The sequence below is a fragment of the Neolamprologus multifasciatus genome, chromosome 17, assembly GCF_963576455.1.
Source record: "Neolamprologus multifasciatus chromosome 17, fNeoMul1.2, whole genome shotgun sequence".
Taxonomy (NCBI): domain Eukaryota; kingdom Metazoa; phylum Chordata; class Actinopteri; order Cichliformes; family Cichlidae; genus Neolamprologus; species Neolamprologus multifasciatus.
The window spans coordinates 17,325,089-17,351,931 of record NC_140455.1 but is presented as its reverse complement, the minus strand read 5'-3'; the positions used below and the strand labels follow the sequence as shown (position 1 = coordinate 17,351,931).

Sequence of the window (26,843 nt, the reverse complement as noted above, 5' to 3'; positions counted from 1 at the left end):
CCTTTTAAAAGATTCTAGTAAAATCTGTTTCCTTTGACGTTGTGTTAAATGTCCTCATACTGATAGAAAAATGAGAAAACACAAAGTCTACAGAGCGACCTTTTTGCTGGTTATCTTTAGAAATTATTAGTTTGGGGTCAAAGTTCCTTATTGATATTAAAATAATTCAAAAGGTAGGACTTTGGGTGGGGAGATTATTACAAAACATGCATGTATGTGTGTGCAGCTGCCCTCTGGTTACCTGCAGCTCTTGTCATTTACATTTATGACATAATTAAGTCACAGACGAGGAAATTACTCGGTGAGTAATTAGCTGAGGGAAACCGCCCACCTGCCTTCATCTCCTTGCTTCCTTCCTCTCTCTGCTGTCACACTGTGTTCATGTCATCGCTTTATTCAGCTGCCAAATCCTCATTTTACTGCTCAAAACACACGATTTAGAGCCAATTTGTTCGCTACATGACAGAAACCGGAGCAGAGAGAGAGTGTAAAATCAATCTGCCTAACAGGAGGGGAGAGTGAGACGTTTCTTCTGCTGCTTGTCACAGAGAAAAATCAGAGTAGATGTGCAGTAAATAGCTCAATGACTCCTTAATCACCAACACAGCACACACTTATTCTGCTAAATAAAACCCGCAGCCTCCAGTGGGTGCGTGCAGCAGCCTTCTGCGTAAACATATGTGACCAGAGCTGCAGCTCACCTTAATTCAGTCTGATTAACAGTTTAATCCAACAATACAAAAAATGGAGCGTTAGCTATTTACATCAGGATTAACATTTGTATTAAAGGAGAACGGGGTGAATTTAGTGGCATCTTGATTTGAAGTGGAAACTTCAACTTCTGTGGGTGAAAAATAAAGACAACAGCCAAGAGCTGCTGTTCCTCTAACGTCCACTAGAGGCTCGATATGGACTCAAATTGTGGACATGAATGTTTTGTACTTGTAAATCAAATGCGTATTTGTGTCCGTTTTGTACCATGGTAAACCTAAATATCTGAAAGTTTTGTGTTTGTTCATCTACAGATGAGAATTTGTGTGTGTGTGTGTGTGTGTGTGTGTGTGTGTGTGTGTGTGTGTGTGTGTGTGTGTGTGTGTGTGCGTGTGTGTGTGTGTGAAAACGATTTGTGTTTGTAAAAAATATTTACACGAGTTACAAATTTTTTTGTTAAGGTTTGGTTACAGATACAAAGCAAAAAACTACATGTAAAACTCTGCACTCAGGTTCCCTGGCTGCTTGTGGATTTTAACTTAGTCACTTTAATACAGATTTGTATTAAATATTGTGTAATAATATTGTGTTTTTTGTTTTGTTTTTATTTGTTGTTTTCTGTATTTTAATGTATTAGATTCTATTTTAATCTCCTGTTTTATTTATGTCTTTTTCTCTTTGTAAGGTGACCTTTGGTTTTAGAAAGGCGCCTCGAATAAAATGTATTATTATTATTATTATTAGAACATTACGCTACACAACATTTACAAAATATCGCCTCAGGACAGCGGGAGGCTTGAAGACTCTTTGTGAAAGCTCATAATGCCAAATCACCAACAAAAACGCACACTTCAACGCCAAGAAGGTGCTAGCAAGGAAGCCTCGGCGAAAGCTAATGATGTGCAGCCACCCTCACCTTCAAAGTCAGATACTAATCAAATTGCTACAACTGAACAAATAGCCAAGGACATTGCAAGTATTTACGCACACTTAAGGAAACCTCCGAGACACAAGAGAGCAAACCCAATGCAATTCAAACTGCTACGAGGGCAGTGGAGGCTAAGTTAGGGGATATTGGCTACTCGCTTAAGCAACGCTGAGTCTTGCCTGGATTTCCTTGAGGATGCTAGGAGAGCACTAAAGGAAAATTCTCCTGCAACTAGTGACGAAGTGAATGCTCTACGACAGGAATTACACCACCTCAAAAACAGAGGATGGAGAAACCACCTGCACTTTGATTGCTTTCCAGAGGGCTGCGAGGGTATGGACGCACAAACGAGCGGCATTTAATCCCTGTAAACGGCTGTTACACGAAAGGAAGATCAAGTTCTCCCTACTGTTCCCAGCGTTGCTCGTGCTGAAAATGACGGAGGGCAGACGTGAGTTTATCGACCCAAAAAAAGCCCAGGACTACATTCTGTCTTTACCTTAAGGGAATTATTTACAGTCAAAGGCTTGGATTTAAAAACTGCCCTTTTTTGCCATAGCGTAATTAACATGCCATTGAATAACGGGCCTTGGCTGGTGCTCAGTTATAGTATTTAAAATTATTGATATACTTTGCACCTTCTAACTGTTTAAGTTTCAATATTATAGGGTCTCACGCTTTGATTTGATTTATTCACTTACTTTAGTTTTGAGAATACGACGTAATCTGCTTGGTAGAGAATCTCACTAAGACTATTAAAGACTGTCTTTCAAGGGACAGTTCTAACCAACCTGCACAGAGGTGTGTTCGGGGAGCTAAGTCCTGAAATGACTGCTCTGCTCACAATACATTGACTTGGTATGCTGCTGCTTGCGACGGGTCCTGTTTATGACTGTTTGACTGGTTAGAGTCACGGACCATAAAGTTTATGTTTTGCTTTTGGGGGCTCCTGGCCCACCTGAGGGTAACTAGTGTTCTCTGTCACCCCAGACGTATTTGCTTAAATGTTTATCAGTTGTTATTTTTATTTACTTCCATATTCTATTTATAGCCTATTTTATTTATAGCCAGCCATCCATATATTGTCCACTCGGTGTTGAACTCCTGGTTTTAATAATATGTTACCCCACTGTTATATGTCCAATACAAAATGCATGATGGCAAATAAGCACCAAACCTTAATGACCTGGGATGTAAAGGGCCTTAACCATCCAATTAAAAAAAAGAAAATCATTACATTTATCAAAACTGACATTGCCTTTCTCCAAGAGACTCACTTGTCCCCCCAGGAGTTGGATAAACTTTGCCGTGATTAGGTGGGTCAGGTATTTTTTTCGTGTGGCAGCAGTCAGAGTAGGGGTGTAGCAATTTTGATTCATAAGCAGCTACAGTTTAAATGCACCCGGATGGTTAAGGATGCAGATGGGCGGACATTGCTACTCTTGGCTGAGATTCAAGATTTCAAGATTTTAAACAATATCTGTGCACCAAATGTTGACAACCCTACCTTTTTGGTAATTTGGAATGTATAATTAGCTATATGGGTGATTACCCAATCCTGATAGCAGGGGACTTCAATTTGGTAGTGGATGATAACTAGATCAAAGCACTCCCTCACAGCGACACTCTAGATCAGCTTCAGTTGCTCTTAAAATGTGTAGGAACTAGGCATTTAGTAGATGCATGGAGAGTATTCAACCTATCCACAAGAGATTACACCTTTTATTCTGCCCCCCACAACGCTCCGTCGTCATTTTCTTATGTCAAATTCTATCATGCCCTGAGCAATGTCTTGTTCTATTGGAGGTATACACTTATTTGACCATGCCTCGGTGCTCCAGCATCTGACCTCATTTGGCAGCCCCTTCAAGTCTCCCAGATGGAGGCTAAACTCAAGCCTTTTGCATGATTCTAACTTTCTTCAATTCTCCACTAAAGGAGTGAAGAATGGAGAGTTTCCACCTGAAGTGGGATCTGTATCTGTTCAGAATAAAAGGATTAGGTTAAAACTTAGAGTGGGACAGACATTGGGGTCCTGACGAGCACTGTCAGAGATCACGGAATACAAAAGTTTTGTATTCTCTACTGTTCTGCTGTTATGCTGAGGCAATTTTTACATGTTGTGATCTGTATTTACAGTGGACTGAATTTTATTGACTGAATTCAATAAAATGTTAATCCCAAAAAGAAAAACCTTTCATATATTGTATTGACTGAAACTCAGTTTACACTGACCTGGTTCATCAGTCATGCCTTTCCTTTCTCTCCGCTGGGCAACTAACTTTACCTCACGTGTCCCGTGTAACATGTGATTCAGGGCTGTGTGTGATCTCATCTGTTTCTTACAGTAATGCTAATTAAGTTGACTCCTAACTGTGGGCCCCCAAAAAACTGAGACAACTGTAAAATAGGCACACTCGATAGGCACACTTTAGAGAAACCACCATCAATTTCTTGGAGCGTGTCAGGCCTCTGCAGGTTGTGAGGCCTTTTAGTGATAAATTTTAGGACAGAAGGCAGAGTATTTAGAGACTTCTGACGGCTTTCCTGGATAATGAACACAGGATGAAATGATTCTGGTATTTTTAGTGTCCAGTGAAGCACCAGAGAGATTTCAGCCTACAAATCGACAACACAATCTCTTTTTAAGGGCTGACTAAAGTTTTCTTGATTCTTGCTGTAAACACTGACTCTGTGCATATATTTGATTTATTTCCCCCCCTAAAAAAAAAAATCAAAAAAATCTTTGAAACATTTATGATCGTTCTTCACTAAATCATACGTCATACGATGCAACATCTAACTGACCCGACACGTTTGGTTACAGATGTGGACATCAGTGGAAACATTTGCAGCAGGACCAGTCAGTACCGAGAAGTAATCCTGCCATAACACCAACATCTGCAGAGCGCTGTGCTGAGATATTACCGAGCTGCAGCGAAGCCAAAGCTGCTTTAGTTTGTTGCTAAGACTTTAGAGTCGGATTTCTGCACTCATGAAATATTTTATGGGCTGGACACACACACACACACACACACACACACACTAATGTAACCAGCCTAGCTTGGATTGGCAAACTCCATTAAATTTGAACTGAACAGTGTGTGTGTTTGACAGAAAGCCAGAGGGACACTGTGAGTTCGGACTGATGAAGTGCACACAAAGAATAAAACAGAGCAGGACAGAGACATTAATCAAACACATCAATTCATCACCATTATGACTTCATAACTTTCAGCTGGATAAACTTACAAAGACCAGGCAGAAACATTTTTTATGTTATGCATTAAACACTCCCCTAAATTCAGGAGTGGCTCTGTAACTGAACAACCTTGAAGAATGTCTCTTTGTCCCTGCTGCGGCTTTAATCCAGATCCATCTCACATTTAAACAGGTCTGAACATTACAGGCAGACGTCTGGGGTCATTTCTGTGAGAATCTGCTAATAATTGCTTAATTTCTTTCAGTAGCTCCTCCCATAACTGTGTTTATATCAGCATGTAATAGCAAAGAGTCAGCAGTTTGAGGTTTGGAGGTTTCTCATTTCTTCCCCACCTTCAACTTTTCTTTATATGCTTGTTAATGTTCTCCTGGTCCTGGATTTTGGACCCAGAGATTTTGCTTTGTTGACTTTTGTTGAATTTTCATTATAATGTTCTTTTTGCTTTCGAGTTTATTTATACTCATCCTCATGTCCTGCTTTGAGTTCATTCTGTTTAGCCTCTTGTTATTTTTGTCCTGTTTGTATGGTATCCCACTCCAGTGTTTACAACTTACAGCAAGCCCAAGAAGTGAAAATGGGACATAAGCAGAGATGTTATAAGAGACAGACAGCACTCCTGAAATAAAAATCTAGGAAATGCAGGTCGAAGTAAAACTCCCAGGGGAAAAATGTTTTTCAAACATTTAATTTGGATCAAACCTTTTAAGTGTTGGTATTTTAAGATGAGACTTCCCTGGTGGTTCTATAGATTTAGTTTTATTTCCTGGTGACTACTCAAATAAAAATTAGCACTGGGAGGAATTTCAAGATGGCTGCCTATTTATGAGATCTTGTTCTGGAAGGACTTTGACATAAACTACATGAAGAAAAGTACTGGGCTACTCTCACATTACCCCTACAGGAGCTGCTCAACCATGGAAACCCACGCCATGAAACTCCCAGTGCACAGTTTCTGTCATGATGATAATGCCAGAAGAGGTTTGGAGATCTGCAGTTACTGAGTCAGTAGAACATTGGAAACTTTTACATCCTGCTACCCCACTGAGTGCTTGTGGACCCCAAAGTGTATCACCATGACCAGAAAAAACAGGAATAGTCAATATCCACACACTCTGCCCTGCAGATGACATTATATAGAGTTCATGTTATTGTGCTATAGATCTGACTGGCAGCACAAATTTCTGTAAGAAATTAAAGAAAGTTAGGCGAAAAACTTGACATGGCATTGGATATAATCCAGACAGAACCAACAGGGAACCCATCTAAACAAATTCCATCTTTAAAAGCACCTCTGGTTGAGCTCATTTTCTTCATGACCTTTCAATGACAGACTGGGAACTTTAATTGCAGTTGTGTCTAAAATGGATGTTGTGGATGTAAAACAGCTGACTGAGAGATAGAAGAAGAAGAAGAAGAAGACAGACACTCTGAGTTAATTGGTGTTGTGTCTATGGGGGGGGGGGGGGGGGGGGGGGGGGATTACTTAATGGAGCCGCCTGTGGACCAAATGACTGACATGACATTAAGATCAACAGCAGCACAGGCCAACTGAATCTGTTCATGTAAAGCAAAGGCAGGAAAACTGAGGTGCTTTAAGAATAATGCAGTAAACAGAAGTCAAATCAATATCTGCACATGTGAGGATTACAGATAGCTATCATCAGGATTTTATCAATACTGGCTCCATTGATCTGTATCAGTACTTATCAGTATTCTTAATGTAATGGGACTAAAATGCAACAGTCTTCTCCGAGCTCTCTAACAACCTTCCTGCTGCACTTTTCATGTCACCTTCAGAGATTTAAATTAGGAAACGGAGAGCATATCCAGCCACATATTTGTTTTCACACTTGCTGAATCAAGTGAACACGGCGCTTGGATTTACGCAGTGATGCACGAACACACACACATTAATGTAGGCACACACGTAAGAGATTGTCAGGTTTTAATTAAAGCTGCAGGTCTGAGTCGTTATCTGATCAGAAACACCAGCTTATCAGTTCGTGGTTAAACACAAGCTGAGAGCTAGACATGCCCAACACACATATTTCACTTCTGCTTTTGTGACAATTCTCAAACCACGTCATAACCAGAAGCAACCCAAAATCATAACTGGCCAAAATGACCTTTCTTTACCCCACGGTTCTTATGAGGTCTGAAAATGACACGAGTCCACATGAGAATAGCTGGGCGAGTACACTTAAATACACACGCTGAGTATAAAATCTCTTGCAGCTCATTTCTCTGCTCGTGTCTTCACAGTTCATTTCTCCTCCAACAAAAATGAAATGAACTCCTGACCCCAATAAACATGAAGTGGTTCAGCAGGTGTGTGTCACTTTGTGTATCTGCAGCTGGTGTGTGCGTGTCGTCTACAATAACCTTCTGAGAGGTTACCAAACAGACATATCGATGCGTCTCGCCTGCTCGTCCGAGATCTGCTGTGGCCCTGAAGACACATTCTGCCGATATGTCATTTATTAAAATCGTGATTGGCTAAAATCCCAGCACTGTCTTTTTTATACCCCTGCAGAGCTAGCAGCGCACAGCCTTTATTGTTTCATCTGCCTTTACAATGAGCTGAAGTCCAAACAGCTTCAGAGAGGAAAAATATCACGACAAAGTTTCACAATCTTTGTCATCTGAGACCACATGAAAGCTGCTTAAGACAGCTGTGGTTCAAACCATCTATTACTGCACTGCTCCAAACCATATGCTCTATATAAAAGACACACCAGCACCCTGATCACCCATCTGCTGTGGACATTTGGCCATTTGAAGCCTCAACTTTAGCATTTTGAGCACCAGAAAGAGCCAGAAGTGACCGTATTTGAACAAAAAGCTGGAGTGCTAAGTTATCAGCTGATGTCAGCTGGATCTATCTATCGACTGCATGAATCACAGACACAGAACTGATTTTCCATAAAAACTAAATACGTGTTTTTGTGTTGGTTGATTTTTTTTCTTTTCTTGTGTTTTTACAAAATTAGAAATGTGAAAATTCCAATTTTTTGAATTTTACGTTTTATACATTTTTACAGTTATCAAACTTCCACTCAGGGTTTTAACCATGTTAAGATGTTCATAAAGACACCTCCTTGAAGTTCTAATAATCTAGTCATGGGATCTCCATGCGCCTCCTGTTTATGAGGGACAGCCAGTCTGAGGAAATTTACAGCTCACTTCAGACTGAGGGCCTGCACCAGTGTATGTTAAAGAACGATTATTTTTGAACTATGGATCAAGCAAAGCTGCTGTTTTAAAGTCCAAGAACAGAAATACGGAGCTGTTGTTGGTTTCTCCTTGTTCCTGAACAAAGAGTAAAATTCAAATTTCAACCATAACCATCTAACTGCAAATTTTCCACACAAACTCAGCACTCAAAGAGGTTTTTAAACACAAAACACTCTATTCTTTAAGTGCTTTCTAACTACTGCACTCAGACTCACACACTTAAACTTGTTCACTTGAGGAGCCGGGGATCAAACCACTGCCCCACTCTTCCAATCACCGGCCCCATGTTAAGCCATGTGAAACATGGCGACTGTACAACCAGAACCCAGCACTGGTATTATATTCAAACAGCACTCTGTATAGCACGTCTCTGAACACTCAGTTTCATGTTTTTTTTTCCCTCTTGGATCTTTCTGATGTCACACAAAGATATAACCCTAAGATGGTCATCTTGGGCACAGAAGCCCTGCCCACCTTCTGTGCTGTCTTATAGCTTATTTGAGACGAAGGGGCTGCTTGAGGCCCAGGATAAGATATGGCTTATTTTTAACTATGAATCATACAAAGCTGCTGTAAGAGAGTCTGAAAACAAACCCGTGGAGGAGGAAGTGAGCACCAAATGAAATCATATTTCATTCGATGCACCTGTCTGTTTATGATCGCTGTATACCTGTGTGTGTGTGACGCACACGTGCTTATTATTCCCGTTATGAATCTGGATGTTTACAGTGAGGAATCTGTGAGGAGCTGATGATGCTGTGAGGCAGGCTGAGGACCCGCCAACAAGCTCATTTTTGTCTTTTTGCCAACATGTTAACAATGTTTTGGTCTTGAAGGAGGCGGAGCAATAAAGGTTTTATATTTGAAGCGAGGAACCCTCCCCTCCAACCCTCCCCCACCCCTTTTTCAGTTACATGTAAAGGTCACCCAGCCGACGAGCAGTGCAACATCCGTCCTTTTCCAATTTTCAGCCTCTCTCTCTCGACATTAAAGGATTTCTGAATGAAGCGTGACTTCTCTCTCTCGCTCTCTCTCCGTTTCTCCATCTCCACATCATGGGTTACCATGGCGACTGAGCAGCATCGATGACGCCCCGTCTCTCCCCTCTATATTTACTCTGTTGCCATAGCGACAACCCAGGCATGCACCAAAGAAGAAGAAGCAGCAGCAGCACAGACTTCTGTGTTTATCTCTGTTGCTGTTTGATTATTTTGTTGCATATTGTCCTTTTGGCCCCTCGTGGGGGGTTTTCTGCACTATTTATCCAAATTTATGTGGACCCATCCAGATTACGCAAGCGTGTCATTGCTATGAAAGCTTCAGCTGTTTTGGTTTCACCAGATATTGAACCTGACTACATGGATGTGCTTTCTTTCATGACCCACGCAGCTAAAGTGGAAACCCGGAGGGGTTCAAACTGTAAACAGCCAGCCCTCAGACCCGGAGTCACGCAGCTGTGCAGTGTTTACCATCAGCTGGTTGTTAATGGCGCTCTGAGTCCTTCATTCACACAGTGAGCGGATCTGTTTAGGTTCACCTCTGACTTTAGATGTTGCGATACAAAAACAATCAGACTGAAACTCTCCTGACACTCAGATGGAACTAAAACAGCAAAATATGGCAAGATCACTGCAACACTTCCATTTTTTCCTCATTTCAGCCATTTAACCTCTGACCCACTGAGGCGTAGACCACCTTTTACCAGTACTCAAACTACTTACTTTAAATCTGCCCTAAATCTGCTGTTTCAGTGGTGACGTTCATATGAAACATGGCCAAAGATTTAAATAATGTGGCTACAGTTATACCCATTAGCTAAATGTTAAGTTTCACATCAAATTTCCAGTCTTGGGTCTGTATGATGTCACCAAGAGCAGATATCCCTAATATGGTGATTGCCTGATATGTTGTTGCTACCATTAAAACTCAGACAGTTGTTTGTGTTCATCCGGAGGCGGCGTTCTCAGTGAACAGAATCAGCTTTCCCGGATTATTGCATTTGCCTCAAGATATTACAACTTCTGGGTGTTCATGCAGTACAAATACCACTGTAGAGTACTCAGAGTACTTCATTTCTGAGTAATTGGCAGCCTCACTGTTAATATTTTGTAGTTTGAGCTGCTGTAAGTCTCCACATTTGGCAGCAGGAATTAAAGCTTTTCACTCTTCACTCATTGTGATGCTAAATGAAGGGTCAGTAATTAAGCTTGTAGTGAAATCTCTCACACCGTCTCATGAACTGGTGAGGTGTATTGTACTAAAATAAATGATCTGTGAAAAGAGAGACTGGTAAATCAAATTTTAAACACTCGTATGAGCTTACGTGTTATTTCATGACACGATGATTATTGTCCATAGTCATTCAGACATTTTGAATCCAACAGGCTTGGTTTTCAGGTCTGCCCCAATTCAGATGTGTAATAGCAACACTGATTCACAGTGCAAAGCTTATTAGTTTCATTTAAAGGCTGTAAAACTGGCCTTTAAAAGCCAGCCTTTAATACAAAGCTAGCACTGGCATCAGTCAAATATGAGACTTTGAGCCTGGAGATCTGGACAAACCAACGAATCCTGAAAAATACAAACAAACCGAAGAACAACTGTCCTGACTGCAAACTGTACAACTTTTGACTGAAACCTGCTGGTTGGTCTCTGGTGCTGTAGAAGAAGGACCCAGTTCATAAAACATTAGCAATGGCCCCTCAACCAAGTGCACACGGTAAGTGAACAGGAAGTGATCTGATAGTAGCAGCCATGCTTCCAAAGGTGAAGACGACTTTAAAGGTGACTTGTGGGCAAATGGACATTATTATTATTATTATTGTTCATTCCCCAAACTTTCTGATCACCACCTTAAGGATGATCAGCTGTTAATAAAACTAACCTGATTAATTTGCACAAATATGATTGTTCAGAAAACATTCAAAAAGGCTGGCTGTTGATTTGTCCTGATATAAGAGCTGGAACAGGCTGATTTTTTTAATAACTATTTCATCCACAGAAGGAGCTGTCATATGGGCTGAAAGGATTAATAAATGAATCAATTAGCTGACATTAAATGCTTCAAACTGGATGAATGCAGCTATCTGATGTGAGAGCTAATTTAAAAAGTAAATGAAGGAAATAAACAGTTCAATAAAATCCTCTTTAGCGCTGAAACATGATGAGCGTCTCTGTTTTAATGACCAAACAGCGGATACAAAGTAGTTCGGACTATCAGGACAGCAGCTCAGCATCATCAGAGCCTAACTGATGAAGAAAAACATTATAAAAAACATGCCGCTCACGCCTTCATGTCACACAGTAAAACGAGGTGTCGTTACCTTTGGGTTGAGGACCAGCTGCTGCTCGTCAAAGTGCAGCAGAGCCACAGAGTTGGACTCGGAGTTGTTGACAAAGATCTGCAGGCAGGGGTAGAGCGACGTTCCCTTACAGTCTGCTCCACATGTGAACACGCACTCGAACATCTCCTCCGGATGCAACACCGACACCACCTGCAAGAGGGGGAGCACACGATTAGTGATGGATATGTTAGTGGACTGCGTCGATTCTGATAGCTGATTCGTTGAAAAATAACATTTTTTACTGGTATTTTATTTGAAATATAATCCATCCATCCATCCATTCGCTTCCGCTTATCCTTTTCAGGGTCGCGGGGGGCGCTGGAGCCTATCACAGCTGTCATAGGGCGAGAGGCGGGGTACACCCTGGACAGGTCGCCAGTCTGTTGCAGGGCCAACACACAGGGACAGACAACCATTCGCACTGTCATTCACTCGCACATTCACACCTAGTGGCAATTTGGATTATCCAATTAACCTATGCCCACAAGCTGCATGTCTTTGGACGATGGGAGAAAGCCAGAGTACCCGGAGGGAACCCACGCAAACACGGGGAGAACATGCAAACTCCACACAGAAAGACCCCGGCCTGATGGTGGAATTGAACTCAGGACCTTCTTGCTGTGCGGCAACAGTGCTAACCACCGTGCCACCGTGCTGCCCATATTTGAAATATAAATATTTGCTAATTGTCCAATTTTGGGTTTGGGGTTTGGGTTTTTAACCGAAGGTTGGATTAAGGTAGAAATAAAATGATTTGAATGTATCATGCTGATTTGATGGCCTGGGAGGAAAAATGTGTTTAAGATGAGTTTTAAAAATGGACTGTTGAGGTGACTGTTTAACATGCAAAGACAGTTTATTCTATAACCTCGGGGCAGCGATAGAGAATCCTGTCCCCTCTGAGTTTCCACTTAGATTTCTGTATATGTAGCAGCAGTTGGTTAGATGACCTGAGAGCTCGGGGTAAAGACCATTTAAGGATTTAAAAACAAATACAGGAACTCTGACTCAGTGGAGCTTATAGGACTTGATGGTTCAATCCTTTGAGTAATCAGCACTGCTTCCTGCCTGGGGTCCTTAGTGGGTGAGCAGTAACTGCTTCATTAGGGTCATCAGATGGGCATCTTCCATCCTCAGTATTTCATTGATTTTATTTCCACAATACCTCCAGAGGGCTCAACATGACACCTGGTGTCCTTTTTCTTGATCAACAACCAGTCACTACTTCACTCAGTGCCCTCGCACTCCCATCCTCTTCAGGAGTTTTGGTCTTGACAATAAGACCTCTACATGCTTACTCTTGCCTCCACAGCAAGGTTCTGCCTGAGCTGCTATTATGACAAGCTTTCCCATTCATATGGCTCTTCCACTCCAGATTCCCAAAGTACCATTAGTTTCAGAATGTCTAATATCTTCTGCAAAGCTGATCGCAACATGAGGTCTGGCCTGAGATTAGTTATTGTTCCTATCAGAAAGACCAGTGTGATCAGGGTTGACCTGAATCTTCCAGGGTCATGCTTACTCTTGCCAATGACTTCACAAGAAGTTCTCCTGCTCTCATGAAGGGAATGAGGCTTGGTATTCAGACTACTGTAGGAGCGAGGGCATTGGCGTCAGTTTTCCTTCCTTATGAGATAATCACCAGTTGTTGCAGGACCTGGTTGTGGAAGTTGTACATTTCTAGGTGTTGTGGCCTTGGGACAGGTTTTTTTTGCCTGAGAGTTGCTGGAGTTTGGCAGAGAGCATACATATGGTCGTCTCCACTTCACTAATGGACGTTGTGGGCTGTAGGGAGGATATTGTAGGTGCCTCTGATTATAAAGCTAAGTCTGCTTCCTTCCATTTTCCAGAGATCCTTCCAGTTGAGTTTGTGATGTTTCAGTTTTTCCCAGTTGGTTCACTGGCCCAGCATGTGAGATGGACTTGTGCCACATTGCTCAACTTGTCCCAAATCCAAGTCCTGTCCTGTCCTGCTGAACGTGTCCAACTACATCTCCACGCTCGAGAGGAGACTGTGCTTTCTGCACAGCCTCTGACGGAGTCCACATCCTTGCAGTGGGAGCAGCTCTCTTGAGACTCAGTCAGCATCAGTTTTTAGTAAACACTTATATCTGTGGGAACTTTTGTTCGTGCAGCTTTTAAAAATGTGTGGACACAGAGTACAGTCTAAATCTTTTATATGTCTGGATGTTAATGATGAGCGATGGCGGCAACTTGTCTACCGGCTCATTACTGGACTCAAACAACGACCTCCGGCATGAAAATAAATATCAATGTCCATGAGAAATAATCAGTCAGTCTTTGCAGATCTGATAAAAGTCAGACCACTTCATCACTCAAGAGGTCACAAAGCTGCAATAATGTCGAAGCATCGTGATTGATGTGTTATTAAGCAATGGATCAGTGAATGACGGAGCAGACGTGCTCTCTGCCACATGACTTTGGACTTCCAGTCTCCATAATGCATGAACATTATTCCAAAATGATGCAATAAGCTAACAGCCAAATAAATCAGGCCGGTATGAATTCATCATCCACAGTAAACAGCTGGGAGTGCAGGCTGTGGCTGCCTGTAATTTATACCATGAGAAGTCCCAATGGCTTCAAAACGCTGTGCAAACACTTTTAACGATCCAGAGCGGAAAGTGATGCAGCACAAGTGAACCGAAACAGCTAAAGGTGGACGCTGACAACAAAAATCTAAATAAATGACTAACTCAATCAGAAAAGGCCTCAGGCTGCTTGAGCTGTGATTTCAAACAATATGTTTTAGTTTCTGTCAAAACTAATGGTCATGTTTTTTTCTTCTGCCATGTACAGCAAGAAGAGGAATGTTTGAACCCAACGAGAAGTTTTTTAAAGGGTAATTTTGTATTCTGAGAGCAGCAGGAGCTCTAAATGGAAATATTGATTCATTCAATCTAATTTATCCATTTTAAAGACGGAGAATCCGTGACCAGGATATCTGAAGAAACACTGAGATTTACGAGTTGTTATTTGGGGAATTCAACGTACAAAACCTGCACAGCTGTCTTGATCTCATTCAGGCTTGTTGCCATTTTTCTGTCACTGGTTCTCTGGCTCCGAAGCAGGAGAATGCTGATTGGCTTTACCAACTGGGGAAACAGCTGCCAGTGAGCAGAACACCAGACCGACCTGCTGCATATGAATCGAAGAAAAAGTTTAAAAATGAAACAACTCAGATGTCTGGAAGGAGATTCAGAGATTCAGAGAGCAAAAAAGACTCCCCTGAAAATAATAGATGGATTTGCTACATGAACAAAAAGCTGAAACTAGGAAAACTGATTGGCTGCTTGTGTTTTTCTCAATATGTTTCTGATGGCAGTGGAGTTGGTTAAGACTGAAGGTAATAGACGGAAGTTTCTCTCCCTTTCAGTAAAAATATCTCACAAAGTAATTATACTGCCTTCTTCTCACAGCAATCATCCCTCTGATTGCACAGTGGTGGCCTCCTATTCAGCAACAAGACAATGCAAAATAGCTTTAGAAGTTACCAAGATGCAGCTGCAGGTAAATTAGTCAGTTGAAGCATCAGAAAAGCAACAAAATGATGACGAACTTGTCAAAATGTTGACTCATTCAAGCTCATTGTTTCAAATTCCTACTGGGTGTCTTCCTCTAGATAAAGGCTTAAAAGAATTTGAACTTGCCCTTCTATCAAAAGATATTCTGTGAAGCTCAAAATACTGTAAAACAGCATAAAGCACTCCAAGTTCCACCTTGAGCCCGGCCAATTTATAAGCAGGACGATATTATTGGCTAACAGCCGAAATTTAAAAAGGGGAAAAAAAGAACACCCTTCAAAAACATTATACGTATCGCTGTCTTTGTCCACCAGGGCACTTAGGAACTTCCCTGCTAATAACACGTGTTGGAACTAAAATAAATATGTACACATAACAAATATCAGAGAAGCCTGTTTATGTTTTGTGTGTCATAAAGAAAAAAACAATACTTACAACAATATTTGAGAACATCGGATTTTTAAATCACTGAATATCTGTTTGATTAACCTGTAGTTCCATTCTTAAAGTTCCTCTGCATCTGAAAGTCTTACTCCCTGAGAAATGGGTTTGGTGAAGATAAACAATCTCAAGAAACGTCATATGGAACGAAGTTCCTCTCTAGAAATAAAAGTATATTCTTAAATGATTGTTAATCTTATAAGCTTTTGTCAATCTAGCGTTTAAGCTTGTGATTTGGCATTATATAAATAAAATTGAATTGAATTGAACTGAACTGAATAGTTAACAGCAAGAAAAAGACGATGATCTTAGGGAAATGTTAAGGTCAGCCTTCTTTCTCTAACTAAAAGCTTAACGAGGCTTTAATTTTGGCCGTGGTCCATCAATCTGGCAGGAAAAATAACCATCATCACTGCAAGGTCCATCCAAAAACATGGATTCCCACAATGGAAGGGTTAAAGAATTTTACAGAACTTTGTTTGTAACTGGTTGGATCCGCTAGAAACATCGACATCAAAACAACACAATGACAAGGTCAACATAACATTACTAGAAATGTAGGTTGCACCTTAAAATGTTCTAATTCTGCACAGACAGTCACTGAAATTGAAGTTCAACTAAGGTTGAGTTATGCTTTTCTTTCTGTGTCTACACTGCATGAACTGCATGAGGAAACTGCAAATTTTACACGTGGTATATTAGGGTTTTTCTAGAACTCCTTCTACTACAGATTAGGAACTTTCCAAGCATAAAGCAGGAGTAAAACTTCAGCTGTGAAGGTTACCTTTGAAAAAAAGAAAGAAAGATCAGTTTAAGTGCAATATTTAGCTTTTCTAATGCATTAATACGTATTTTCTTTGTAAAAAACACAAATATAACAATGTCATTCTTTCTCAATATCCCATGTGTAGGACTTTCTCTGTGATCTTCTTGTAATTTACAGCTAAATACCAACGAATACCAAGTAGTTTTAGAGAGTTATGAGGATGGTTTCCAGGAAATGGAAGAGAAAATACCAAAAGTTAAAAATAATCCTCTGGGGGATAAAAAATGTCTGACTGCTGGGTATCCACTCAGCATTTTCCAAATTTGAGGCTTAAACTAGAACTACAGCATGTTACCTCTGAGGTTAAAGTTAGCAAAACCTCAGACTAACATAGAATCTGAACTACAGATGTTAGACTCAGCTGTTAGAATGACTTTAATTTAGAAACAACAGCGAGGGCCGCGTTCACTGACAGACGACTGACAGTTTGTGTCAGATCACCTCGGTCAGACCGGCGGGATCCCCCTCACTGTCCATCAACGTCTGATAACTGATCTGCATTAGAGTTTGCCCTCAGTTATTACTGGACACTTCTCGAGTGGCTGAAGGAGATTAGCACAGATAATCTGAGTCAAACTCACAGAAATCCTTCAATATTGATCTCAACACCAGGAATTCTTCGACATAGTGCTTCTTGTCAGTGTGTCAGTGCAACATATGGTTAAAAGTACAGACAGAACAGAAATAGAACAGTTTCTAATATACTACAGGGTGGGCCATTTATATGGATACACCGTAATAAAATGGGAATGGTTGGTGATATTAAAGTCCTGTTTGTGGCACATTAGTATATGTGAGGGGGCAAACTCCTCAAGATGGGTGGTGACCATGGTGGCCATTTAGAAGTCGGCCATCTTGGATACGACTTTTGTTTTTTCAATAGGAAGAGGGCCATGTGACACATCAAACTTAATGGTAATGTCACAAGAAAAACAATGGTGTGCTTGGTTTCAATGTAACTTTATTCTTTCATGAGTTATTTACAAGTTTCTCTTTGTTCACAGCCATTGACATGTTGAAGAGGTTAACACGTGAGGAGCGGATCGAAATTGTGTTGATATCTGGTGAACGCAGTAACTGGGTCATTGCAGCAGATTTCAATGCAAGACACCCTACGAGACCACCCATCCCCCATGCTACAGTGAGCAAACTGCTTGCTAAGTTTCGTGTAACTGGTTCAGTGTTGGATTTGCCAAAATGTGGACGCAAGAAAACTGTCACTAATGAAGAAACATCAGTGGCTGTCCTAGCTTCATTCAGCAAGAGCCCACAGCGTAGCACTCTCCGCATGTCACTGGAGAGTGGCATTAGTCGAACATCCCTTCGGCAGATATTAGCTACTCACAAATGGCACCCTTACAAACTCCAGCTACTGCAGCATCTCAATGAGGATGACCCAGATCGGCGCACAGAATTTGCAGAATGGGCAAAACAAAAATTTGAGCAGGACCCTCAGTTCACGCAGAAGATTTTGTTCAGTGATGAGGCAAACTTTTATGTGAATGGTGAAGTTAACAAACAAAACCACCGCTTTTGGTCTGACACTAACCCACATTGGATGGATCCCTCCAAGACTGTTGGAACAACAAAAGTGATAGTTTGGTGTGGTATATGGGGTACAACGATAGTGGGTCCATTCTTCATTAATGGAAACCTCAAGGCCACTGGATATTTGAAATTGCTACATGATGATGTGTTTCCCTCTTTATGCACTGAAGCTGGCATGTTCCCTAAGTTTTTCCAGCAAGATGGTGCACCACCAAATTATGGGTGCCAGGTCCGAGTATGCCTAGATGAACAGTTTCCTGGAAAGTGGATTGGTCGTTGTGGGCCAGTTGAATGGCCCCCAAGGTCTCCCGATCTGACCCCCTTAGACTTTTATCTTTGGGGTCATCTGAAGGCAATTGTCTATGCGAGATGTGCAGCACCTGAAACTACGGATACTGGATGCCTGTGCTGGCATTTCTCCTGCAGTGTTGCTATCAGTGTGTGAAGAGTGGGAGAAGAGGGTTGCATTGACAATCCAACACAACGGGCAGCACATTGAACACATTTTATAAGTGGTCAGAAACTTGTAAATAACTCATGAAAGAATAAAGTTACGTTGAAACCAAGCACACTATTGTTTTTCTTGTGACATTACCAATAAGTTTGATGTGTCACATGGCCCTCTTTCTATTGAAAAAACAAAAGTTGTATCCAAGATGGCCGACTTCTAAATGGCCACCATGGTCACCACCCATCTTGAGGAGTTTTCCCCTTACATATACTAATGTGCCACAAACAGAACTTTAATATCACCAACCATTCCCATTTTATTATGGTGTATCCATATAAATGGCCCACCCTGTAGAGTAAATATGTCAGTGACTTTCTAGTAAACAATTTGGACTTTCCTAAAAACTGCAGCATAACAAAAGAGGCAAGTGGATCCTTTCACCTATAAGTAAAGCTGCAGCTTTGTCCAGTTAATGCATAGAATTTCAAAAAGCTGTGAATTCATTAAGTTCACATGAAAAAAAAAACAGAAAAAATGCAAATACTGGACCCAGATCCACAGGAATCAACATTATTTTCCCTTAAATACTTTTTTTTTTGTCTGAATCAACATTAATACTTTATAAAATCTCCAATCATGCCGACGTGTCCCGATCCTGACTCCAAAATCTGGATATTGAGTATTGATGGAAATGTTTACTCCACCATCAGCAACGGGGGAGCTAACAGAGAGTTGGCAGCCTGGAGGTGTTTCTCACTTTTATTGAACTCATGGTGACATACGTACAGTGGTGAGTTGGCTTAATATGTCTACTCCACTCCGTGTGTGAGGAGAAACTAAGGAGACTGGAAATAAGTGCAAGAAAGACTCCCACACTGAGCTGAAAGCAGACGAGTGCACATATGAAGAAAATAATGTCAGTATTATGTTAAAAACTGCATTTATTTTGGTCCTGACTTCACTTATTATTTTAGTAACACTGTAGCACTCCCCTCTTTATCAACCACTAATACCACAGCTGATAATAACACACTTACACAGTCACATCACTAATTTAGGCTCCAGGTAAAGCCGCCCTGCTGCCGCTGAGTGTTAGTAGCCTTATAGCAACACTACAGCAGACATATGTTTACTATTTTTCAGTACTTGTGATTAATGTACTTTTAATGCGTATAATTAATCAGTTAAAGTCCTAGTTGTGTCAGCAGTTCCGGCGAAATGCTGAAATCCTTAACAGCTCTCAGTATCCTGCAGTAGGCTGCAAGTTATTTTTTTCTTTTTATAGGAGAACTATTAATAGGCTGCGTGCTAAAATAATATTTTAAGGTGAAGTACTATAGACAGTCAAAGCCTGCCCTAGAAATGTATTGTGTGATATCAAAAGTATTTAACTGCAGCGTGTACTGAGTGCAGTAGCAGTACTACAGTAAGTGTGGTAGCAGCAGTCCTCACTAAAACTACTTCCACCTAAACACACCTCTAAAAACCAGCACAGCGTGAACCCCGACAACAAACGACAAGAAAAGTCGGGTTCAGTGTGTATTTTAACTAATACTACCACTAACCTGACTACTACTACTACATCTACTACACCTCCTTGTACGGCGGCGGCTCCGGCAGCAGCGGCGGTGGCAGCTCGGAGCTGGCAGCCGGGCTCACCGTGCAGTTGGCCGGCTTGCTCTGGAGGCTCTGCAGGGTCGGGCTGAGCCAGCAGAAGCCCAGGATGAAGAGACTGAGGATCCCGCAGGCGATCAGGAACAAGCCCAGCCGGATGCTCTTGTCCTCGGCCTCGGAGTACTCGTACGACACCCGGATCTTCGCCATGGCAGCCCCGCGGAGACCTCCGCCGGCATGGAGAGGAGGAACGGAGGAGGAGGAGGAGGATGGATGCACGGAGGATGAAGGAGGGGGAAGAAGAGGAGGAGGCGCTGCTCGCTGTGTGCTGAGAAACTGTTGAGTTTAAACGCGACCGCTTTCGTTCTGTAAGCGCTTCATCTGTCCTCCCTCCTCCCCCTCTGCCTCTTTTATCGCCCACCTCACCCCAGCCTGCCCCCCTTCTCACCCTTCACCTCCCACTCTCCTCACTCTTCTCATCTTCACTGCAAAAGCCTAAACAACCCTGGAACTTTCTACGATAAAGGCTCAGTTCACCAAAATCACAACACATGCGCTCAGCGACGTGGCCAAAAGTGTGTGGACACCTGTGTGGCCATCAGGTTAGACGCGTCTGCACATAACTCTGTCAACAACAAGTCTGCTTTCAGCTGGTTTGGCGTCAGCAGCATGCACTGACATCATAGCGAGTGATAACGTTATAAAGAGAAAGCAAAGACTGTATATAAACTATGGCCACTGTGTAGTTTTAATGGAGCCAGATGTGACCACAGGGAAGAGGTCCAAGCAGACCCAGACACCCACACTTCTCCCTCACAGCCACCCTCTCCAGCTCCTCAGAGAGGTCACAGGTCAGCTGAGAGTCTTTCCAGAGTGTCCTGTGTCGAACGAAGTGGTCTCCTCTTCGTTGGACCAATCCTGGTGAATCACCTCAGCTGCCTCATCTTGAGGTGGAGGATCTCTAGGTTCTACTATGAGCTCCTCACCTCATCACATCTACAGAGGAAGCTACCCACAGCTGATGAAAGATCAAAGCTCCCTGCTCTTGAAAATCTAAAAGTTCAGACTTGTTTTAAATGGTTAGTTTCTTTATTGGTTATGTGTTTTTAAAACTGCATAAGAAAGTCTTTGTTGTACTTGCACATGCTTTGGGATTGTATCTATGTCAGATCTTAATGGGTCAGCAGTTCTTAATGGGTCAACAGCTTCTGGGCAGGTTAACCTCCTCAGCTGGATTCTGTGGATATGTGTGTCCCTCCCCTCTGGGGCAAGATGCCAAGATTCAGCAGCATTTCCAGAGCCCATCTCTGGAGATGGTGGAGAAACGTAGACGCGAGGTGCAGCAAAAGTGACACATTTGTGTGGACAGACTGCAGAAGCTTGATCCTTCTTAGCCATGAGTGTGGACAGTTTTAGCATGTGGTCGTCAGACTTTAGGGGTTTATTTGGAGAACTTAAGCTAAAAGATTAGACGCATGTGCAATGGAGCCAAAGAGCAGCGCAAAGACGTCCAACAGGAGTGTCGTGTCTGAGTTCAACCCTCCTGCTGAAAACCTTTCACTTTGGGAAACAGTTTGATGTCCTGACCTGAACCCTATCCAGCAGCGACTCAGGTGTCTACATACTTTTGGTCATGTGGTGCAGCCTGTGGCTATGTGGCATGTTTCTATGGTTTCATCTCTCTCTCTCTCTCTCTCTCTGCAGGTTGAGTGATGCTTGATCACTCCGGTGGCTTGATGATTCAATTCAGATCAGGTTTTATTTCGCCGCTGGCTCCTTGTTGTTCTCTCGCTGTTACATGCTGCATGAGATAAGCCTCTTAGCGGATCGAGAGAGCGCAACACTCTCAGAAACATCCTCTCTTTTTCTGGATGTCAGGTTTGCTTTCACACAGGAACTAATACCGGACTTATATCTATCTCAAATACCTGTCTCTCTCAGAAGTAGTGGAGCATCGACAGTCTGGATTTAGAAATGCAGTAATTGAAAACATCCCACAGATGGTGAGACAGATGTGAGGATTCAGCTGATATAACTGCGTATTCAGAGATGGAGTTAGTGTTTCCAGTTAGTTTCACTAGTTATGGCTTTGAGTGGCTGAGGCGAGCTTAATAAACACTCGTTTGGTCGGTTCACCACTATGACTCAGGCTGAAACAACTGGATTTTATGCCCATGGCAGACCTTCATGCCGTTGTTGCTCTGCTAACATGTAAAACGTAAAAGTATGACACGATTTCCACATTTCACTTCATAGGAAAGTTTTTTTGGTTGTGACTGAACAAAACCAAAACCTCAAAACAGAACACTGCATTTCCTGTGATGCCCACTAGAAGCTGGCTACAGACTCGCTTGTTAAAATGTCTTTGCCATACAAATAAACATGAATTTTGGCCTTTGTGGATAGTTTTACCCTTCATAACCTTTTAAATAGAGAAAGAGGGTTGAGTTATAAGCTAATCCAAGATAATTTGGTTATTAATTACACGGTGCTCAGTAACATCCAAATAAAATCCCAGCATTTCACTCACGGACGTCTTGGACAGTCTGTTAGCACAGTAACCTCACAGCAGCCATATTATTGGTCAAATAATGTCATTAAAAATGCTCCAACAGCACAAACACAGCTTAGAGGTCCAGCTCAGAGACTCTGTCCACGTGTCAGTCAAAGAGGCCACACCACTAATAACGCAAACTTTAAGCCTTAATACAACTCAAACAGGTAAGTTACGTCACGCTATTTATCTCTGCTGTGAAGTTGTAACATTTTCTCTAGTGGTCTCTAGTGGATGCTAGAGGAACTGCAGGTTTTGCCTCTTACTTTTACGCGACAGATTAACATTTTTAGGTTGTTGTTCTCGTTCATGTTGGAACCACATGCTTCTATCTGGACTTCTTCTCTCTGACCTGCTCAGTAAAGAGCTCTGATTAGATAAATTACTACATGCTGAAAGGTTATAATGGATTTTTTGTATGCAAGGAACCAAGCCTTTTTCCTATTTCTGTCTAAAAAACATTTAAAGATACTAACAGTAAAACCAGTTTTGCCTTCAGGGATGAAAAATAGGAAGAAGAGTCTGTGGGTAACCAGTCATCACAGCGTTTATCATCATTGTGTTCCTGGCATTAAAAGATGGTATCCTTGGGTGTTTGTGTGCTTTTAAACTGTCAGAACTTCATTAGTGTTGCTGTGATGACATAGTCTGTCTACGCCACACTCATCTCTCCTGCTTGTGTGGACGAGCAGAGGTTGATTGTTGTTAAAGACCAAAACAGCCAACCACAGTAGTCTCCGAAGACCAAACGATCAATGAGCCGACTGAGATCTATTGATTTCCCTCTCTCTCAGCCAGAATGAGGAGCCCGGAGAGTGAAAAAAAGGCACCCGTTGACACAGAGTCACCCCCTTCAAATACTCTGTTGGGTTTTTATGCAGAAGCTGTTTTGAATTTTGTCCCAGTGGGTGAAGGAGCCTCAGCTCAAACATTTGACTACAGCGAAAAAAGACTTAATCAGTCTTCAGATCACGCTAATGACAGCAGATAAATCACATTTACCAACAGGAAACCAAAGCTTAAACACTACCTGCTTCAAAGATGCTTTATTTTTTCTAATGAAGTACAAGCAAACCCAAGGACACTGATGATGTCGCTTGGGGCTGTGGGGTTAGGAATAAAGCTTTTTACATATTCTAGACAAATTCAACAGTAAATTAAATTAGAAGATTAAAATGTCGGCTAGAGCCGTAAATATCTGACTGCTGTCACTGAGGCGCTCACAAAGCAACTTTCTTTATTTTCCTGTCATATGTTTCCTGTACTAAAGGTGGATGTTCACTGTAAACACAGATCAGGTTGGTGTATGAATAGAAATCCCTGTGAGCCAAAAGCTCAGACTGCTCAGAAATACTGTTTTTTTTTTTTTACTCTTGGATCTGTGATGTCACAGAGGGGGTTATCTCCTTATATGGTCATCTCAGGTACACCCACCTGCTTGTTACACCCTGGCTGTAGTAGACTGCCAATCAGAAGAAAAGTGTCTTAAAGGGGGTGGAGCTAAATCTGCTTTTTTTCTATTGAACCCAGGGGTTAGGCCAGGGAACCACTTCCTTGACGAGTTCACGGCTCAGTCACTGATTTTGGGGTCATGCTGAATAAAAACACAGTTTTGGGGGTAATGCATTTTTCTGAGGACTTGTAATTGACAATTCTTTAGTCAGTGAGCATGCAGTTTTTTTGCTCCTCAACAAACTGACAGCTGTAAATTCTCCACTTTGTTCACCAGTTGGTTTCTAAAGCTGTCAAACAATAACTGCGGTAATGTTTGAACATATGACACATGTCAGCTGTAGGCTCCCAAACCAGCTCTTCATATCGTCAGTGACCAGGCCTTTAGAGAGTCCTCAGTGCACCAGCTCAACGCCGCCCAGTATTCGATGATTGATCAGTCTCATATTTATTCAATCAGCTGCAGTAATTTTGTGCTGGATAAATGTGCAAAGCCGGTGTGATCCATGTCTTAAAGAATTAAAAACCAGTCTGTCACTTTTTACAATAAAGGTTTCTTAGTTTTTCTGGCACGAAATAAAATAAATTGAACAAATGTTACCCTCAGCAATCAGCTGAATTGTTTTTCACCATAAGCATTGGTCCAGAATTTACCACTTGAGGTACAAAACCTCAGTCTTCACCAAAGACACAAAATCAATCCTGGAGAGGCACAAAGGAACCAAGACCTGATGTGAAATGACTGCAAATTCACCAAGGTGAAAAGAAATGTTTTAAAACTTAAATAAACATAAAACAACCAAATGACCACCATATTAAAAGAACAACTGCAAGCAGATTGAATAAAATTAAGAAAAATGACCAAAAATATGCAGAAAACAATCCTGAAAAGACACGAAATGAACATAGAAACACTTAAAATGTCTAGAATTAGATCTAAGGGGACACAAAGAAATGCAAATTCAATCTCTAAACCCTCCTCTGCTTCATTGCCTCTTTGACTCTAACAGGTCCAAAAAACCAGCAGCAGTCAGTGTTTGCTGAGGTCAGAGGTTAGGTGAGGAGTCGCCCCCTACTGGGCACTCCTTTAGGCAGCGCCTCACTGGATTTACTGTTCAGTGAGAAAAAAAGACATCCATGTTTGATATCACAAATACAGTAACTGCCACAAAAACCAGAGCACCCAATGTGGATTAATCCTTCTCTTAAGATAAACCCAAAATACTTGAAAACTGTTTCTTGCGGCTTGATAAAAACCTGCAGATGACTAGTGCTTTTCAGAGATCAAACTTTAAATTTCTGCTGAAGATATTAAGATTGAATCCTAATCTCCAGCTGTTTAAATGTAGTCACTTTTAGCGGTCTAAGCTGAGGCCAAGAGAAGTGATCAGTCAGGTCTTTAAAATATTTTTAGCCAGTGAAAAGCTGAGTGGGTCAGAAAAGACTAAACACTGGAAGGATTTTGTTGCTGGAAGCAGTGAAAGAAGAGCAGCTTCCTGCAGCTGCAGAGTAAAAATATCACCTTTTAAATAATGATATCCTTCAATCTGCAGTGGGTGTGCGGTTTTCTCTCTCTGCTTTGGCCTGTTGCATAAACGCCAAGAGCTGAAAGGCTCCAGAATAAAGGCTCAGCATTATGCACTGGTAATCAGAGAGAGGCATTGGGCAGGATTATTATCATCTCTGCGGATCAAAAGATTACAAATAATAACGGACATCAGTGAAGAGGAACTGGGGCCGCTTGTCTCTGCAGATCCAGCAGCAGCAGGAGAAAGCAGCCACTGGAGAGGAACTCCCGACAGCTTCAACAAGTTTGAGGTTTACACTCAATTTGCATGCATGAGCAAAGGAAAGTGAGGCAGCATTTCACTTTTGGCAGCCGGGAGCAACAGTTGGCATCCTCTGTGGATGGGATTTAGACTTTCATGAAATAAAACAAATAAAAATGGATAAAAAAAAAGAAAGAAAGAAAACAGGGCCATCCTGTGACTGAAATCAGCATTCAGATGATGCGATTAGGCTGCAGAGCATTTGCTCCGGCTGTCCTGAAATAATACAGCAGCAGCGCAGCCGCTGCAGAGGCAACATTTGGCTGAAAATCCTTCCATCAACACAGTAACATCCCTCATCACGGAGCGACAGAGGCCTCCGACAGCATCGGGAGAGAGTCCGGTCTCAGTCTGCAGGTTTCAGGCAGCGTTAACACATCACTGCACCACATAGCGACAGACGGCCTTCTGCTGCTAGAAACGCCACATCAGAAATATTCATCTGAAAATCTGTCACGTATTACATTTCATTTCAGTCTGATGAGTTTCTTCTCCTGGAAACTGTAGCCAGAGCTCAAATGTATGCTCTGTGTGCAAAGTGGATTTAAACAGCAATAATGCAAAGGTGACTGATTGTGATCATTATATGGACTGCTGGTAAAGGAAGGAAGAAATGATGTAAATCGTTAAGCACAAAGTTCTAAAAACAATCAAAAATCACCTAAAATTGATAGCAGCTTGCTGAGATTGCCTGTAGTTTGCATGGAAGATGCCGACCCTGCTGAAACTCACAAACCAGAATCAGACAATGATCACCTTCAAAGTAAACGTCGTACCATCACAACCAGCATGTTTCAAAAGGTGCAGCTTTTACTTTGGCGGTGAGTGGTCTCTGGTTCTGCTAAAATTTGTAGGCAAGGTGACGTCTTCCATGCAAACTACAGGCGACCGCAGCAACCTGCTATTAACCAATCACAGTGAGTTCTTTGCTACACCCAGCAACCACTCGCCAAACACTTAGGGAATGCATGTTTTCCCTTAGCAACCACTCTCTGGGACTAAATGAATAAGATTAAATAAATAAAATGTATTTTATTATTTCCTTGCACTTCTTTGATTTTTAAGTTCATGTATATCACAATAACACCTCAGACAAATGCATTTGTGACTTCTCGTTTATTGTAATTAAAGAACCAAATATTT

The 26,843-nt window shown here is 41.8% G+C and overlaps 1 protein-coding gene and 1 long non-coding RNA gene across 3 annotated transcripts in view; both read right to left on the bottom strand.

The window, feature by feature from the left end:
- Nucleotides 1-20,499, bottom strand: part of LOC146499232 (calcium-activated potassium channel subunit beta-4-like) — a 36,297-nt gene extending 15,798 nt beyond the window's left edge. Inside the window, exons 1-2 of one of the 2 annotated variants that reach the window (XM_085138194.1) lie at nucleotides 19,845-20,499; nucleotides 11,420-11,590 (exon numbers count right to left, since the gene is read on the bottom strand). In XM_085138194.1, coding sequence (XP_084994320.1) covers nucleotides 11,420-11,590; nucleotides 19,845-20,075 — 402 coding nt within the window. In that variant the 5' untranslated portion in view covers nucleotides 20,076-20,499. The remainder of the gene's footprint in view (nucleotides 1-11,419; nucleotides 11,591-19,844) is intronic. The other variant, XM_085138195.1, reaches the window with a different exon arrangement.
- Nucleotides 1,033-10,746, bottom strand: LOC146499233 (uncharacterized). Its single transcript, XR_014870252.1, has 2 exons — nucleotides 5,249-10,746; nucleotides 1,033-4,360 (listed from the first exon to the last, which is right to left on the bottom strand). It is a non-coding gene; the product is annotated as an uncharacterized LOC146499233 (long non-coding RNA).
- Nucleotides 20,500-26,843: the final 6,344 nt, after the last annotated feature.